The sequence below is a fragment of the Malus domestica genome, chromosome 03, assembly GCF_042453785.1.
Source record: "Malus domestica chromosome 03, GDT2T_hap1".
In the NCBI taxonomy this organism is placed as follows: domain Eukaryota; kingdom Viridiplantae; phylum Streptophyta; class Magnoliopsida; order Rosales; family Rosaceae; genus Malus; species Malus domestica.
In genome coordinates, this window is record NC_091663.1 from 7,608,981 (window position 1) to 7,626,043 (window position 17,063).

The 17,063-nt window shown below is 37.4% G+C and overlaps 2 protein-coding genes across 2 annotated transcripts; both read left to right on the plus strand.

The window, feature by feature from the left end:
• The first annotated feature begins 1,644 nt into the window (after positions 1-1,644).
• Positions 1,645-5,680, plus strand: LOC103420838 (RHOMBOID-like protein 1). Its single transcript, XM_008358883.4, has 6 exons — positions 1,645-2,209; positions 3,265-3,428; positions 4,072-4,235; positions 4,325-4,584; positions 5,006-5,132; positions 5,403-5,680. Exons 1-6 carry the CDS (start codon positions 1,833-1,835, stop codon positions 5,523-5,525), a joined length of 1,215 nt encoding a protein of 404 aa, XP_008357105.1. The 5' UTR covers positions 1,645-1,832; the 3' UTR covers positions 5,526-5,680.
• Positions 5,681-8,971: 3,291 nt separating this feature from the next.
• Positions 8,972-12,638, plus strand: LOC103420829 (probable LRR receptor-like serine/threonine-protein kinase At3g47570). Its single transcript, XM_008358875.4, has 2 exons — positions 8,972-11,948; positions 12,053-12,638. The coding sequence occupies exons 1-2, from the start codon at positions 9,245-9,247 to the stop codon at positions 12,418-12,420; spliced, it is 3,072 nt and encodes a 1,023-aa protein (XP_008357097.1). The 5' UTR covers positions 8,972-9,244; the 3' UTR covers positions 12,421-12,638.
• The last annotated feature ends 4,425 nt before the right edge of the window (positions 12,639-17,063 follow it).

Sequence of the window (17,063 nt, forward strand, 5' to 3'; positions counted from 1 at the left end):
CTATCGTTTGCCCGAAAAAAATAAATAAAGTGTCTAAAAAACCAGCATGCACGAACATTAATCCAAAAAATATAAACCACCACATACACTATAATATAAACCTAGCTATAACCTATGCTGGCACTTCTGTTTTTTTCTTCTTCCTTCAATTTTTTTTTTTTAACCTGAAATTCTCTGGTTTGTTTCTTAAGCCTGCAGATGCTTCACCTAAGGTGGATATAAGTCTTAATCTGCAGCCAAAAACAAAGGATTAAATGGTTTACATAGTATAAATATAAATTTAGCTATAATCTCTGCTGCCAGTTCTGTTTTTTCTTCTTCCTTCAATTTTTTTTACATGAAATTCTGTGTTTTTATCTTAAGCCTGCAGATGTTGGACCTAATTAAGGTGGATTATATGTCTTAATCTGGAGGCAGAAACAAACAATAAAATAATTTATAACAAATGGAGTCTTCAACTCCATTTACTTGTTTGGTAATGTGGTTTTCTAATTCCTAAACTATCCTCGTAGGGCAAGTAATGTAAATGTAATGGCTTGATGGAAAGGTTTGGACATTACTTTTCCTTCCATTTCCTTCTTTGTTCAAAATTATTCAATTAATCAAATTTTGTCCAAGTACTTGTTCCACCTTAATACCAAAAATCATTTTCCATTTTCAAACACCTTGGTATACTTTTGGAATTTTGCAATCGTCAAGTCATGAAATTATTACCCAAAGAAGATCCGCTCTGAGATTTTAGGGCCCTGTGCAAGACTCAAATGGAGACCCTTATAAGGTCTAAAATTTTGGTTGTTATATTTCTTTATTTATTTTTATTATGTGTAAATTGATATAACACAAAAGAAAATAAATAAAAATGAAGCATGACGTGGTGGTTAAGTACATATCTGCATCCCTTATGTTTTTGGGGTAGATAAGAAGTGCGAGAACACTTACACTAAGAGTTTAATCTGGTTAATTGATGCACCCTTAGGTAGAATAAAATCGTAAATTAAGAGTCTCTCGAACTAGAGGCCCTGTGTGATGACACCACTTGCACACCCTTAGAATCGGTTGTCCCGAAAGAGAGCATTTGCGTCATGCAATGAAATTAGTTTGGAAATTAAATATGAGGTGGTTGGCAAAAAATAAAAAAAACATAGCAAGTTACCAACTTTACATGTAACTAGAATGATGTCGATTTTGAATACTCAAATGTTGAAAGTGTTCATATGGTTGATAATCGTTAATACACAATTTTCTTTTGACATTACTTGCTAGCTACTCATGTAGAGTGGTGATTTATTTTTTATTTTTTAAAGATTAAAATAATAAAACTATGTGACTTTGTTGTAGTGATAAAAAATTTATCCTCACACTCGAAGTCATAGAAAACACTCTATTGACCAGGACAATCTACAAACTGCAAGCACAAATTCTCTCTTCGCGTAATATTATACCTGTCAAATGATATCTTAATTAAAATCTCAACAACAAACATAAAACTTGATAAATGAATTTACACAAACTCTTAAATAGCACCACATGGCAGTCTGCATAATTACAAAAATGGCGATGTAATTAACCAACTAATAAGACAATCAAATAAGAACAAAACAAAAAGGAAAGCAAGGTAAGAAGCAAAGGTTACCAAGACTACGTATCAAAACATCAGTTTGTTCATAACTTGGAACCAAAGCAGATCCCTCCAACCCAAGAAACATAAAAAAAATAAAAAAACAAAATCTCCAGAAAGTAGAAAGAAAAAAAAAAAGAGGCAAAAATAAAAACCCATTTCATTCAATTTTGTCCCACATCTTGATTTCGATGAGATTGCAATCAAAACTCAAATGGGTTTTCTGGGTCTGAATCAAAATCAATACACCGAAAAAGGGGAGATTTTTATGGAGAGAGGCCAATCTGCTGCGCCGAGCAGCTTAGATATAAAGGTGGTGCGTCCACGGCAGAGCGACAACGTTGTGCAACCGGCGGGGCAAGGTTCGGTGACGCCGCAGCCGCGGCGGTCGTTCAGCGACTACAACCCGTTCAAGAGTTGGGTGTCATGGCTGGTGCCGTTGATTGTGGTGGCCAACATTGTCGTTTTTGTGGTGACCATGTTCGTGAACGATTGCCCCAAGAACTCCGGCAGGTGCATTGGTCGGTTCCTCGGCCGCTTCTCCTTTCAGCCCTTCAAGGAAAACCTGTTTCTTGGGCCATCTTCAAACACGTAAAGCTTCACTCTTTAATTAGTTTCTATGCGTATGAATTTGTTGGTATTTGCAGTTTGGATTGAAATTTGTGTTTTCGGATTGGCTGGGTGTTTGCATGTCGAAATTTTGAAAATTTTAGTTGTGGATTGGGGTGGAACTGCTGTTTGTGGACCGGGAAGCCACAGTGGCAGTGAACCTCTTGCATGTAAGTTGATCTTGTTTCTATGTTTTTGGTGAAATTATGATGAGGAGGGTTGGATGGTTGGATTGATTATGATGTGAAATTAGAGTGGGATCAATCAAGGATGAGACTTTTTAAGGTAAAAGTAACTGAAAGTTATGTATTTACACTTTTTGTAAAAAACTTTTGACTTGGTGATTTGGAATTTTGGGTTAGACTAGATATATTTGTAAAGAAAATGGTTGAACTGTATGAAGATTTATGTAATTCTGCTTTTAATTATTGTTGGACTTAGGAAAACTAATGAATACAGAAGCGAATTTACGATTAGTTTAGAAACTTAAAGGAGATGGACAACGTTGGTTTTAACTTTTATGTATTTATTAACATTCAGACAATACTTGATGTCTATTTGATGTTGGCATATGGGAAATGCTTGATCAAAGAAGAAAGGTGCTCGAAGAGCTGCAAGTATTGAGCTACCTTGTTTGATTAGATTGTTGTGTTAATCAAAATGTCCCCTGTAATACGTTACAAGGTTAAAGTTTTACATTAGTGTTCTTTAGCGACTTAGTTACAAAATTTTCGTTCGATTTTCCTTGCCCTGTGAGGCCAATGGTAGAATGATTATGGAAAAATGATTTTTTTTGTCTTAATATCTCTGGTTAGAGGGAGTATGCATTCTTCAAGGACTTGTTTGTGATTCTTTTTAGCTGTTTAATGTGCTCATTTCAGTATGCATCATCCAAAGTCTATATATGCTAGAAGTCGTAAATTTGTAATTTAAGGGGGAGGGAGCAATTGGAAATAAGAGCCATAGACATGCCCCATAAGGGTCAATAGGTCTCAGTTGCATATCTAACTTGTTTCCCATGTGTTTTCATCCTGAAGATTAGAAAAGATGGGTGCTCTAGATGCGCAGAGAGTGGTTCATCAACACCAGGGGTGGCGGCTGATCTCATGTATGTGGTTACATGCTGGAGTTTTCCATGTGCTTGCCAATATGCTGAGTCTTTTATTCATTGGAATTCGGCTTGAGCAAGAATTTGGATTTGGTATGCCTCTGGATTTTCAGCTTCATGTATGTCATCACGCATGTATAGCCACATTCACAGATCTTTGTAGTAAAAGATAAAGCACAAAGACATAAATTAGGTACCAAGTGCAAAACTTCTTTCATAATTCTAGAAGAGAAATACTTTCTGGATGTCTTTAGCTACCTTGCAATTAATCTACAGAGGATTTCTATGCATGAATTTTGTGAATTGTAATCGTAGAGTAGTGGTCACTAGTGTTGTTTGCATTATAACTAACACCAGTATGTTGATAGGTTTGATGGAAACAAGAGGCCATATTATTTGAGCAAAGAAGAGAGTTTATACACCTAAGCTGGGGTTCAAGAGAAACCTTTTTGTGGAAGTAGCTTGGCAGGCTATTCAAACTTTAGTTTAGACATAGTATTACATTTTAGAGAATAAAATTGCTTGGAACAAAAGCTGATAGATTATTTCAGTTTTCCGTCGCTTCTGTAGGAACATGGAATGTTTTGGATATCCTGTACGTGTAGACATAGTGCCTCAATATTTTGAAATGTTGAAAAAAATAATAGTTTGACGCTGATCTATATCATGTACAGTTGTCTTGACGAACTTGTTTTTTGGTTTGAAACTAATGTTTTTCTGATTTGTTCTTCTGCAGTTCGAATTGGTATTCTATATGTCATGTCCGGTTTTGGCGGGAGTTTGCTTTCAGCTCTTTTTATTCAATATGGTATTTCTGTTGGTGCTTCTGGTGCACTTTTTGGTTTACTAGGAAGCATGCTTTCGGAGCTCATATCAAATTGGACAATGTATGCGAACAAGGTAAATAAAGTTTCTGTATATTCAACGATGCACTCTTTATAGTATATGCACGACCCTTTGATCTTACAGGTTCAGATTTCTATCCGCAGTTAGCAGCATTGCTTACTCTCGTTTTCATCATCATAATAAACTTAGCAGCGGGACTTCTACCACACGTGGACAACTTTGCTCATATTGGAGGATTTGTTTCCGGATTTCTTTTTGGATTTGTGTTTTTGATCCGCCCCCAGTTTAAATGGCTTACCCAACGGAATGCTCCCCCGGGACTTATTGCTACTCCAGTTAAATCCAAACACAAGACGTATCAATATGTATTGTGGGTCCTCTCACTGATACTATTGATTGTTGGGTAAGCTCCTCCTCGATCCGTGAAATTTAATTATTTGACTTCATAAACCTAATTCCCTGCATGTGGTAGGCACAGTTGATGCATGCACAGTTTCTGATCAAATCAGGGTACTTGATTTTGTACAGATGTGTAGATATTATGCATCCTGTAATATTTCTTCGTTACCGTTATTGTGAATAGTCTCTGTATCTGCTTGTTTCTAATCAGAATGGTTTGGAGAAGGCCTTGTGTTATTGCTATTCTCTATGTTGTAATACTAATTGGTCACTCCGTTGATAGCAGTTTCTACTTTGTTGTTTTGGGTTGTATGTGTTGGCAGTGCTTAGTTGTTTTGTTATTGGAAATAAAAGTTCATTTTCCTTGTACTTGCGTAGTATCAGTATATGCGGGCATTTTCTGACAGAAGTCATGTTTTTGACAGGTATACTCTTGGCCTGATTACTCTTTTTCGAGGGGTCAATCTAAATGATCACTGTTCCTGGTGTCAGTATATGAGCTGCATCCCTATTTCAAAACGGAGTTGCAAATCACAAAATGTTTATTGTTTGGTAATATGCTGTACTTTTCTGCGCATATTTACTTCCGCGTTAATATTTGATAGTTGGAATCATAGAAGTGCTTGCTGATTTATGTGATCATGGTTGCATTCAGTCCTTCTAGTTTCGGCATGCCGTTTAATCTAATGTCTTCAGGAAACTTAATTTAAGAAATGACTCGAGAAATTCTGAGTCTGGAAATTGCTTCTTCAATGTACTTTGTTAGTACTAGAAATTGGTTTTGTACTGACATATTGTTCTGTATGTGCACTAATCTTGCAGTCGAGCCAGATAGGGAATCAACTGAACTTAACGTGCGTAAGCAACGGTAGAAATGGGACATATTCATTGTCGGATCCCAGCGCCTCCCGGGCTCAGCAGCTATGCACTGACCTTTGCAGTTGACCATACACGTACAAATTCCCGAGTTGATAGAATGTTGATTCATATGATTCATTCTTGTATCTGTAGGAAGTATTATTTTTTCTTTTGTTTTTTGTTGGGTAAACGTAGTCTTGTGTATTCACCAAGCAATGGTTATCTTGCCATTATTCTTTTCATTCTTTTACGGCCTTTTGTACTCTCTTTCTACTATTCATGACAGATGGAACTCATACCGAAACTATGAAATTTACTCGCCACATCCAACTACTTAAACGCGCAATTTACTCATCATACCTAAGCTTGTTAGGATGTGGAATGTCACCGACCCTCTAAGTTGGACCTTTGCGCTCTACTTCTCGGCTTTCCCTTTCATTTTGTAATTTCTGAAAGATGATCTGACATGTCTTATCTAGTTCACTCTCTAAAGATCAACTTTGTAAAAAATCAACTAAATTAGAAATTGTTTAACCACTTGATTAACATTTTGGTTTATCTATTTATTGGATACAATTAGATGACGATAATTTTAGATTTGGTTGATTTTTGACAAAATTAGACTTCAAAGGGTGACCTAGAAAAAGCTTGCAGTTTTGGTTGATTTTTTCATACTTTTTAATGCAATACTTGTTTGTTGTGAGAGCTCTCACACATTTGCAATCTTGGGACGAAAGCAACTGAGGTTCCTACTACGATAAATGTACTATCATTCCTTCCGTAGACATTAAGAAACACTGTATTACGAAGGTTAGTGATTTTATCGACTCATTATGCTGATCCCCAGTTGACCCCTTCTGCAGAAACTATACCAATTGACGTTTCATTATATATTTGACCAAGTTACTTGGAATGCAAGAAAATAATATAGCTTTAGTGGCACACTAAACCTCAACAGCAAGATTTTGCTTTCCCCTCCCTATCAATTTATGTTGGACTTGTCTAAAAACCACTTTACTCGTTTCCTTCCATTGGTGGTTGGGAAGTTCTTCAATGGGTCCATTCCTTTGTCTATGGTTTCGTCGAGAGCTATTGGAGATCTAGACCCTTCTTGCAACAATTTGTCAGTTGATGAAATTAAAAAAAAAACTAGAGGGCTTCGACTTGCTCAAGAATCTAAACCTTTCATTGAATGATGTTTGGGGCAGTACCGGTTGGAGGGGTTGTGCAGAAATCACTCCCATTCTCGCCCGTAATAAGAGGGGTTGTGCAGAAATCACTCCCATTCTCGCCTCTGACTAGTGCTCGAGCCCTCTCGAGCATGCTCAACCGTCAACCCCCCTCCTCGAGTAATGCTTAATCGGAGTTCTATTTCTTCTCCGAGTCTGTAGTGAGTAAGTTTAGGCCTCTGACCTCGTAGACATGAATGATAATAAGGATATGAAAGATTGTAATTGCACTAGAAGTTGTCAGCTATCCCATTTACCCACAATTTGCATGTTGCCTGCATGGAATCCCATGAAATATAATCATCATCCATCAAATACAATATTATTCCATCTAATATTTTTTTTTCACTATCACTCCCATTTCTGATCTCATCTTGAAATCTTTCTCCTTGTTGAAAACATTACAATCCAATTAACTTCATAGTCTCCAATATGGCATGGAGTCTATCTTCTTGTCCAACAACTCTACTGGATTCTCTCCAAGCTCACAAAATATTTCCGCAAGATAATTACTACGACATAGTTCAATAGTAATTTCTAGAAAATTATTAAAATTCAACAGCCTCAATTAAACGAGCAGATGGTGCAAAATTGGGTCCAAACACAAACCCATGAGGATGTCTGTAGTCTTGGTATTCTCTTGTTAGAGAAGTTTACTATGAAGCTGATGACATGTTTACGGTGATGGATAAGGATCATCTCCGGATCCTCTTTGTGATGTTTGGATCCCTAGAATCCTCACAAAGAGAATCCGGATAGGATCCAAATCCTACGGTGATGACCCTAGCACCAGCAACACGTCCAATCATCAATAAAGAGCTCAAAAGATCAAAAGAGTGCTTGAGTTTGATATTTAAAATTGGGATAGATTGTTCTCCTGAATCCCTAAGAGATCGAAAGAATGGCAGTCATGTTGTATCTAAATTTTCATTCCATTAGGGCCATTCTTCTGTGCTTAATCAAATTATTGTAACCAGGAACGCTGCACAACAATACAACTAATTAAAACCACACAAGGACGGTTTGAGACTTTAGAGTACGAATTACACCTCAAGAAGGAAGGGACTTTACATATAAGTTACATATAAGTATAGATTACTTCTTATATTGCCAATTAATTTTATCATGAACTTCAAATTTTTTTAGACTAGTTGTTGTAATAATTTAAATTTCACAACTCATTCGTTGCACACAATTCTCAGAAATCGAAATTCCGTTGGCATTCAATCTTTTCCTTATCTTCCTATAACATTGGATAAACTACTGAAGCTGCTACTCGTGCTAGTTAATCCATAATGAAAGCACAAGTGCTAAAGAATCTGCCGCTATTAAAATATGAGCAGTCGAGCTTGTCGGCTTAATTATATTTAGCTAAGTGTGGCTAATTACATTGCCCAAATGTCTCCATGTTGTAAAATCTTTTATCCTTCTTCAAAAGTCAAGCCTTTCCCGCCGGCCGGCTTTAATTAACTGTTCTCTTAACTTCACGCCATATATATATAAAGAGTTGCTAATTTCTCCGGTTAACATTTGAAGGCAATAAAATAATTTATTCTTAATGCGGACATCATATGCTTTTTTTATCTTCTTATTATGTTCCGCTAGTTGACTTTGTACACTTTCTGCTTGAATTAGCCATGGGAGTCCAATTACCATACAAAAATACATTTTGCCCTCATACAGTTGTCATGTGATGTCTGTCAGATCAATATAGATGGAAAATTAGATGATTTTTTTTTTTTAAATCTAACGCCAGGAAAAATTGACTATTTATAAATTTCAGGAGGATAATCAACTAAAATTAAAGTTCAAAGGAGAAATTGGCAACTAATAAGTTATCTTGTTATTGTGCATACTTAATGATCCAGGTTCTTCCAGTCGTATGTATAAATTAGCTTGAGCTGAAATGCAATTTACGAATTTCACATCGCGCAACCGATAATTCACAATGGAGATTTTGGTTGTGAAATTTATCCTAGCTTACTTATCAGTTTGCAGTGCAGTGACTCTTGTATGCTGTGGGAGCTCCAATGAGACGGACAAGCTTGCATTGCTAGCCATCAAGGATCAAATCATGGAGGATCCTCATCAAATCATGAGCTCCTAGAACGAATCCATTAACACATGAACGTCCTCCAATTTGAAATACTCCAAAATTCGTCCGTTTGATTATGTTTCGCTCCAGAGGAAATCGAATGTCCTATGTTGAAAATATAGAGTAAAATATCAAAATTCTATTAAAATAATTACCAAATTATATTAAAAAATAAGATAAAATATATAATATGAAATCGACATCGGGGTGAGGAGAGCGCGCAACTTGAGAGACATCCTCTGCTATAAGGCCCATCGCAGAAGGTCTCCCAGAGTGATTACAGATAAGTGCAACAGCTTGGGATGAATCACTCTCCACCACAACTTGATGGACCCCAAGTTGATGTGCAAGCCTCACACCTGCCAGCACGGCTAATAATTCAACTTGAAGCGGTTTTGTACGTACTTCTTCCAGTCATATCTATAAATTAGCTTGAGCTAATTTGCAATTTACCAATTTCACATCGCGCAACCGATAATTCAATGGGGATTTCGGTTGTGAAATTTATCCTAGCTTGCTTAACAGTTTGCAGTGCAGTGATTTTTGTATGCTGTGGGAGCTCCAATGAGACGGACAGGCTTGCATTGCTAGCCTTCAAGGATCAAATCATGGAGGATCCTCACCAAATCATGAGCTCCTGGAACGAATCCATTCACTTTTGCATGTGGCGTGGTGTCACTTGCGGTCGACGGCATCGACAGAGGGTGACAAGGCTGGAGCTTCGAGGTCAAAATTTGGTGGGATCCCTATCCCCACACATAGGTAATCTGAGTTTCCTAAGGATACTACGGCTGCAAAACAATAGCTTTAGTCATGAAATTCCTTTCGAAATTGCGCATTTGCACAGATTGCAGGCACTATATATATCCAATAACTCATTCACTGGCTCTATTCCAAGCAACATATCATATTGCTCCAACCTCGTCACTTTGCATTTGGGTTACAACAGGCTGGTGGGAAAAATTCCTCCAGAGATTGGGTCCTTGTCGAAGCTTCAACACTTGGTTTTACAAAGTAACAATTTAACAGAAGAGATCCCTCCTTCCCTGGGTAACCTTTCGTCTCTCGAGGCGTTTGCTGCCTATGAAAATAACTTGATGGGAAGCATCCCTAGTTCTCTTGGCCAATTGAAAAAGTTAACATTTTTGTCATTGGGTATAAACAATTTGTCTGGTGTCATCCCTCCCTCCATATATAACCTCTCTACTCTCCAAGCTTTACACGTAGTATTTAACCGAATTCAAGGGACTCTTCCCTCGGACTTGGGAGAAACTCTTCCTAATATCCAAGCTCTTAACATTGCCGGAAATCAATTTACCGGATCCATTCCTCTCTCCATATCCAATGCTACAAGTGTAATGGTCTTTATTGTTGCCGACAACAATCTAACTGGGCAGGTACCAAATTTGCAGAAGCTTCATAACCTCCAATATTTTAACATTCAAAATAATCATCTCGGAAGCGGTAAAGAAGGTGACTTGAGTTTTCTCTCCGATTTGACGAATGCCACAGAGCTAATATGGCTGATTATGTCTGTGAACAACTTCGGAGGAACGCTTCCCACATCAGTATCCAATCTATCAACCACGATTGATAGTTTTTGGGTTGACACAAACCAACTAGATGGAAGCATCCCAGTTGGCATGGGGAAATGGATCAACCTGCAATCGTTGGCTATGGACGAGAATAGCTTCACAGGTGATATCCCCTCGGACATTGGGGAGCTTTCGAGACTTGTAGAATTAGGCTTTTCTACAAATGAATTATCTGGAAGCATTCCGTCCGCTCTTGGGAACTTAACCAAGTTAAGCAGTCTCTTCTTGCAAAGAAATAATCTTCAGGGAATCATCCCTTCAAGCCTAGGCGAAATCCGGCTGCTACAAACTTTGGATCTTTCATATAATAACCTTAGCGGCACAATACCTCCAAAAGTTCTCAGTCTCTCCTCCTTATCAATTTATTTGAACTTGTCTGCAAACCATTTTACGGGTTCCCTTCCCATGGAGGTTGGAAAGATGATCAGTCTAGGTGAACTGGACACTTCTGATAACATGTTAACTGGAGAGCTTCCTAGCAGCCTTGGTAATTGCGAGAGTTTAGAAGTTCTACACTTGCAAGGGAACTTGTTTAAGGGGTCTATCCCTTCATCTATGGCAGTGTTGAGAGCAATTCGAGATTTAGACCTTTCTCGTAACAACCTTTCAGGTGAAATTCCACAATTTTTAAATGGTCTTGTATTCTTGATGAATCTGAACCTGTCATTCAACGAGTTTTGGGGGTCCGTACCAACTGAAGGTGTTTTCAAAAATGCAACTTCAATTTCAATTGTTGGAAATACAGGGCTCTGTGGCGGGATTGCTAATCTTCAGTTGCCTAAATGCAACTCTGAAGGGTCCCCAAAAGGAGGATCATCTCGTAACCTTAAATTAATAATCCCACTAGTATCCGGACTTGCATTTCTAGGAATAGCAATGGCGCTGTCCTATTTCTTTCTTTGCTCGCCAAGAAAAAACATTGAAGAAACTCCGGTGAGGACTTTGACGAACACTTTTTTGCAAGTGTCGTATTCTACTCTCCAACAAGCTACTGGTGGATTCTCTTCGACTAATTTGATTGATGTGGGTGGTTTTGGGTCTGTGTACAAAGGAGTTCTTACTGATGAGGATGATAAAGCTGATCAACTTGTTGCTGTGAAAGTGTTTGACCTGTTACGCCATGGAGCATCAAAGAGTTTCATAGTTGAATGTGAGGCTCTAAGAAATATCAGGCATCGAAATCTCGTCAAGATTATAACTGCATGCTCAAGTGTTGATAATCATGGCAATGAATTCAAGGCTCTAGTTTATGAGTTCATGGAAAATGGGAGCTTAGAGGAGTGGTTGCATCCACCTACTGATATTGAAGCGATAGGAGATCGTGCACCCAAGAATTTAAATCTTCTTCAGAGGCTAGACATTGCTATAGATGTTGCTTGTGCACTAGATTATCTTCATAATCATTGTGAAACACCAATAGTTCATTGTGACCTCAAGCCAAGCAATGTTCTTCTAAACACCGAGTTGACTGGACATGTTTCTGATTTTGGATTAGCAAGGTTTCTCTCACCACTATCAAGTAATGATTTAGCAAATCAAACCCAGACAAGTTCATTTGGAATACGAGGAACAGTTGGTTATGCAGCTCCAGGTCCGTATCCTCATATCCTATATGCATAATACAAGTTAAGATATTTTTGTTTTTATATATTTACAATTGTGGTCACATTATTGTTTTCTTATATTTATATGTAGAGTATGCTATGGGAAGTGAGGTCTCAACAAATGGAGATGTCTACAGCTTTGGCATTCTCCTATTGGAAATTTTTACAGGGAGGAGACCCACTGACAACATGTTTAGTGACAACTTGAACCTCCATAATTTTGTCAAGATGGCTTTCCTTGGCCGAGTTTCCAAGATTACAGATGCACCATTTCTTCAAGGATACACAAATGAGACTCCCAATCAAAGCAGCTCAGAAGTTCAAAAAATTGAGACGTGCTTGAGTTCGATATATAGAATTGGAATTACATGTTCTGCTGAATCCCCAAATAATCGACTACAGAATATCAGCGATGCTGCATCTGAACTCCAGTCCATTAGGAACACTCTCCTTGCATAGAAACTTCTTTTACGAGGTTTTGTGAAGGGGAAATGTTCATGTGCTGCGTGTGAAGTATTCTAGCTTGTTGGAGCCACAGTATATGTGTCAATTTGCATAGTGAATAATGACCAGTGACTCGATGAGGTTCTTGTGTGAAAACTACACTATTTCTTGTATTGCCTAGAGCCCCCTATGTTATTCAAAAGGAAGAGGAAAGACTTTCACTTCTTGTTCTATTATGTATATATTCTGCATAACATTGCATCTAATTTGTTATCCAATTCAATGCAAGTCTCGACTCTAACCGAGGCTTATACATAAACCTAGTAATTTGCTTGGTTGGGAAGCTTCTGGATTATTTCATGGAGAGTTCGTAACGTCGTCGTACAAACAATATGTTTTTATAGGTTATTGCGTCCTTTTTTATGCCACAGATGCGATGAATTCTAAAGTACAATAGTTTTGTAATAAGAACTATACTTGGCTACTTAAAGAATGGGTAAGAATTCATACTTAAAATTATTCATTGTCGATTTATAAAACTTCATTTTTATAATCAGAAACGTTCATATTATAAATCACTCTATAAATATCCCCTATGTAAAAAATCAATTAAAACTAAGATCGTTTAGTTATCGAACTGTATAAAAACAAATGAATGGAATTGGTAAAATCATTACAAACTCTCTATGTATTTGCTAGAACAGATTAACTAAACAACTTTAGTTTTAATTCATTTTTTACAGAAATGATCTTTATAGTGTGATTTATAATATGAATAGTTCTGATCATAAGTACAAAGCTCTGTGATTCGAACATGAAGAGTTTTTAAATAAGAGTTCCTACTTATCTTACCTAACTTAGTTTAAAAACATTTTCTTTCTTCACTTTCTTGGCTGTAAGGAACAGTATTCGTTGCAAAGAAATGTCAAAGACTCGAAGTCTAGCTCGTGCCACGAATTTGTTGATTAAAACCAATTCATTATTCCTAGTCACTCTTTCGATATTGACTCTCTGGCCCCTCAAAATCTACATGGTCTTCAAATTGGATTAAAATTATCTCCCCTTTCCTCCTTTCTTCAAAATCTACATGATCCTACTCCCTTCAAATTTATTACCACTTATTTATTACCAGTTGCATTTCTCTTCAAGTTAATCCTTGAAAGAAGCACCAGTCGAACCTTTAATGTTTGGGATTTTAGCTAGAATAGCCCCTTTTTACAACAGCAGTAGCAAAGTCTTATTCTACTAAGTGAAGTCGACTATATGAATGTTAAAACGGCACATGCGTTCAGTTTTGCGCCGAATCTTTCGTTAACTCTAAGTACTCTATGTCTTTTATTAAGGAAATGGATCCTCTCCGGATCCCTTCCTCCTAATCCACTAAGTCCAAGGATCCGGGTTGTTGAAATTTGATCTAACGGCTAAAGTTATTATAACTTTTAAAGTGGATCCCTGTTTGTAGCCGTTTGATCAAGTTTCAACGGCCTGATCCCCGAACTTGGTGGATTAGGAGGAAGGGATCTGGATAGGATCCCTTTCCTTTTATTAAAACTTTTGTCCAAGTCTTCCTAAGTCTTTCTCAACCCATTTTCTCTTGAGCCTCTAACTCATAATCGCATTTTATCATCGGAGCATTTGTAGGTCTTCGTTTCATATGTCCAAAATCACCTTAAATGATTTTCTCTCATCTTATATATTTTCAATCTGAAAGTGATTTTTGTAGTAGTGGTTCAATGTTCAGGGCCGACTTGCTTGACATCTATTTTCCAGGATGATATTATGTTTGGTTAATTTCTGGAGTCAATTTGCTTCCTTGTCCCGTTTTGGAATAGTACGTCTTGGTCCTTGGAGTTTATAGAAAATTCGGACCTGCTGCTGTCAACATGGTAAGCATGCATTTAAGTTTCGTCTACGGAAAAACAAGTCAAAGTGGTTGTCATTTGAATTTTCAAGAACCAGAAACTGCAACGTAGGTTCCTCTTATCTTTCTACAAACTTTTCTTCTCATTTGCATCTCAAATGAAACTTACCAATTTCACAATCCAATTCAGAAATGAGGGTTTCCATTGTGAAATATGACAAAATAATATACAACTAATATATGAGATATTCCACCCCTAATATCATCGAGGCTTTTTGTGATAAAACTCAACATCTAACAATATGAGGTTAAGTTAGGACAATATTGGTGATATTGGTGGTGGACCATGCTAAGCCTACAAAGTTTATTAGTGATGGATCCAGGGATCCTCTTTGTTTCCTGGGACCCTACGAAGAAAGTCGTCAAAGGACCCTATGACTATCTGGTATGAGACCTGAGTATACCCACAAATTGTTCGATGAATATCTTTTAGGTAGAAGAAATGCCCCCACGTGCTCGACTAAATTTCTCAATGAAATAGCTGCGCGTGCTTGAATCTTAAATTGGAACCCTATGTGATTAGAGTCTTGAATCTGCCACTGCATATGTATACACATACATTTGGATGGAAGTGTTCATAGACTATGTATATTTATCTGGAACAGAATGATATTTTTGCACATAGTTAATCAATTTAAAATGAATTAAAACATACCACAGTGTTCACAGTTAGACCCCTCACAACTTACAGACTTCAAATTCCCATTCATAACTATGGTTGCTCTGTTAATTAGGGTAATTTTTATACTGGGTGATGCCAACGTGAGATCTGATGTGAGTGAGACGCTTCACATTGGATGAGATCTGAGGTCAGATGAGGCCAAATACATGATGTTCCACCTGGTTAGTTATGTGTTTTTTGTTCTCTCTTCGATACTAATGATTGTTGGGTGAGCTCCTCGATCCCTCAAATTCAATTATTTGACCTCATATACCTTAAATTGATTCCCGGCCGGCCTTGTGAGAATTTCGAAGGCTTATTTGATGAGTGCTTATTTATTGCATCGCTGTGCAGAAGAGATATGCTAGGCAGATTCGCCTCAAAAGCAAGTTTCTAACAATTTGCTGGACGAGTTTTCTTTCTATCGCAACAATTAATATTCACGTTTGGGTCCGTTAAAATAACAAAACAAAAAAAAATGTTAAAATTGTTCTCTCTCCCTTCCAACCTATCGTCTCTCCAACCCGATGGACTCAAACAATCTAAATAGATCAAGAAACGAAGATTGTCTCGTAGCTTGAAACTAATACGTCCTTTAGTATTTGGACTTAGACATAGTTTGGGAGTGAGGTGCTTAAAAAAAAAGCACCCATGAAAAAAAGCTATGAGGGTTTTAGGTGTTTGGTAAACTGAAAAAAAAAAAGGGCTTATTTTGGAAGCTGCTGTGAGAATAAGCTGAAATCAAAGGAAAAAGCTAAAGCTGCTATTTGCAGCTTTGGAAAACTGGTTTTTTTTCAAAGCACGCGGAGCTACAGTGCTTCTTTAATGAAAATACCTACTATTAGACTGCTTTTTTTTTTTCCAAAAGCACTTTTACAAAAAAGTTTACCAAACACTCTGCTGATTTATTTCACAGCCGCTTATTCTCACAGCACAGCCGCTTATTCTCACAGCAGTTTTTTTTCAAAGCACAGCAATACCAAACCAGCCCTTACTCTTCTACGAATAGCTAGCCATGGTGTTCTCCTATTTCTTTCTTTATTCGTCAAGAAAGAAAACAACAGAAATTTCACTGAGCACTTTGGAGAACATTAGTTTGCAATCGTCATGTGCTACTTTACTTAAAGCTACTGACAGGTTATCAACGGCTAATTTAATTGGTGTCGATAGTTTGGGGTCTGTGTACAAAGGAGTTCTTGATAATAATGATAATGCTCAACTTGTTACCGATAGTTTGGGGTCTGTGTACAAAGGAGTTCTCGATGATAATGATAAAGCTTAACTTTTTGCCGTGAAGGTGTTTAACTTGTTATGTCGTGGAGCTTCGAAGAGTTTCATAGCTAAATGTGAAGTTTTGACAAATATTAGGTGTGGTAGTAAAAATTCATCGTCTTCACTCTTGAAATTGTACTTCAAATAATTAAACATCTTTGGACAAAAACCAAAGCCACATGCCCAAGGAGGGGAGGGAGTTTGGCCAATGGATCTTTGATGCCTAAGTTAGTTTCTCTGAAAAAAAAGCGAGTTTAGAGCTTGAGTGTAAGGTTTCAACTTACTTGAGAAGTGTGGAATAAGGGATATTTATAGGGGCTAGGCTGGCCACATAGGGTGAGAGATCTCGCGCCACATGTCGGCATACAGTTGGTCAAGTTGTGTCATCCGTTGGACGAGGAAGAAGTCTTTCGTGAGGAAAGCTTAAAGACAGGATTTAGTTATTAATTCTACTTTTAATACTCTTGTCTTATCTCCTTGCCATGGGCAGAGGAGTTTGGAGATAGTGTGGTCAGCAACTCATATCTTTTTGGTTGTTGACATGTGCATGGAACATATGAGGGCCTTACCAATTTAATAAAGGTTATTCTCGTCAATCATGAACAAAAGTCCACGTGTCAGCTCTAGAATTTTTTAACTATTTTTTACCCGACAAATGCAACCACACATGCTATGCTAAGCGTAGGAAGGTGCATGAGGTGTAGAAATCCCAAGTTGAGTGGGCTAGCAAAAAGTGGATTCCTTGTCTGCTTTGAATTTTGAGCTCACTTGTAGTGAAAGTATTATGGGTGACATACTAACTGC

What these genes read in the sequence shown, in the direction of transcription:
- LOC103420838 (XM_008358883.4), top strand. Translation starts at nt 1,833, where the DNA reads ATGGGTTTTCTGGGTCTGAATCAAAATCAATACACCGAAAAAGGGGAG. An exon ending in CTTGGGCCATCTTCAAACAC is followed by an intron (nt 2,210 to 3,264) that starts GTAAAGCTTCAC and finishes TTCATCCTGAAG; the next exon opens with ATTAGAAAAGATGGGTGCTC. An exon ending in TGAGCAAGAATTTGGATTTG is followed by an intron (nt 3,429 to 4,071) that starts GTATGCCTCTGG and finishes GTTCTTCTGCAG; the next exon opens with TTCGAATTGGTATTCTATAT.
- LOC103420829 (XM_008358875.4), top strand. Translation starts at nt 9,245, where the DNA reads ATGGGGATTTCGGTTGTGAAATTTATCCTAGCTTGCTTAACAGTTTGC. An exon ending in AGTTGGTTATGCAGCTCCAG is followed by an intron (nt 11,949 to 12,052) that starts GTCCGTATCCTC and finishes ATTTATATGTAG; the next exon opens with AGTATGCTATGGGAAGTGAG.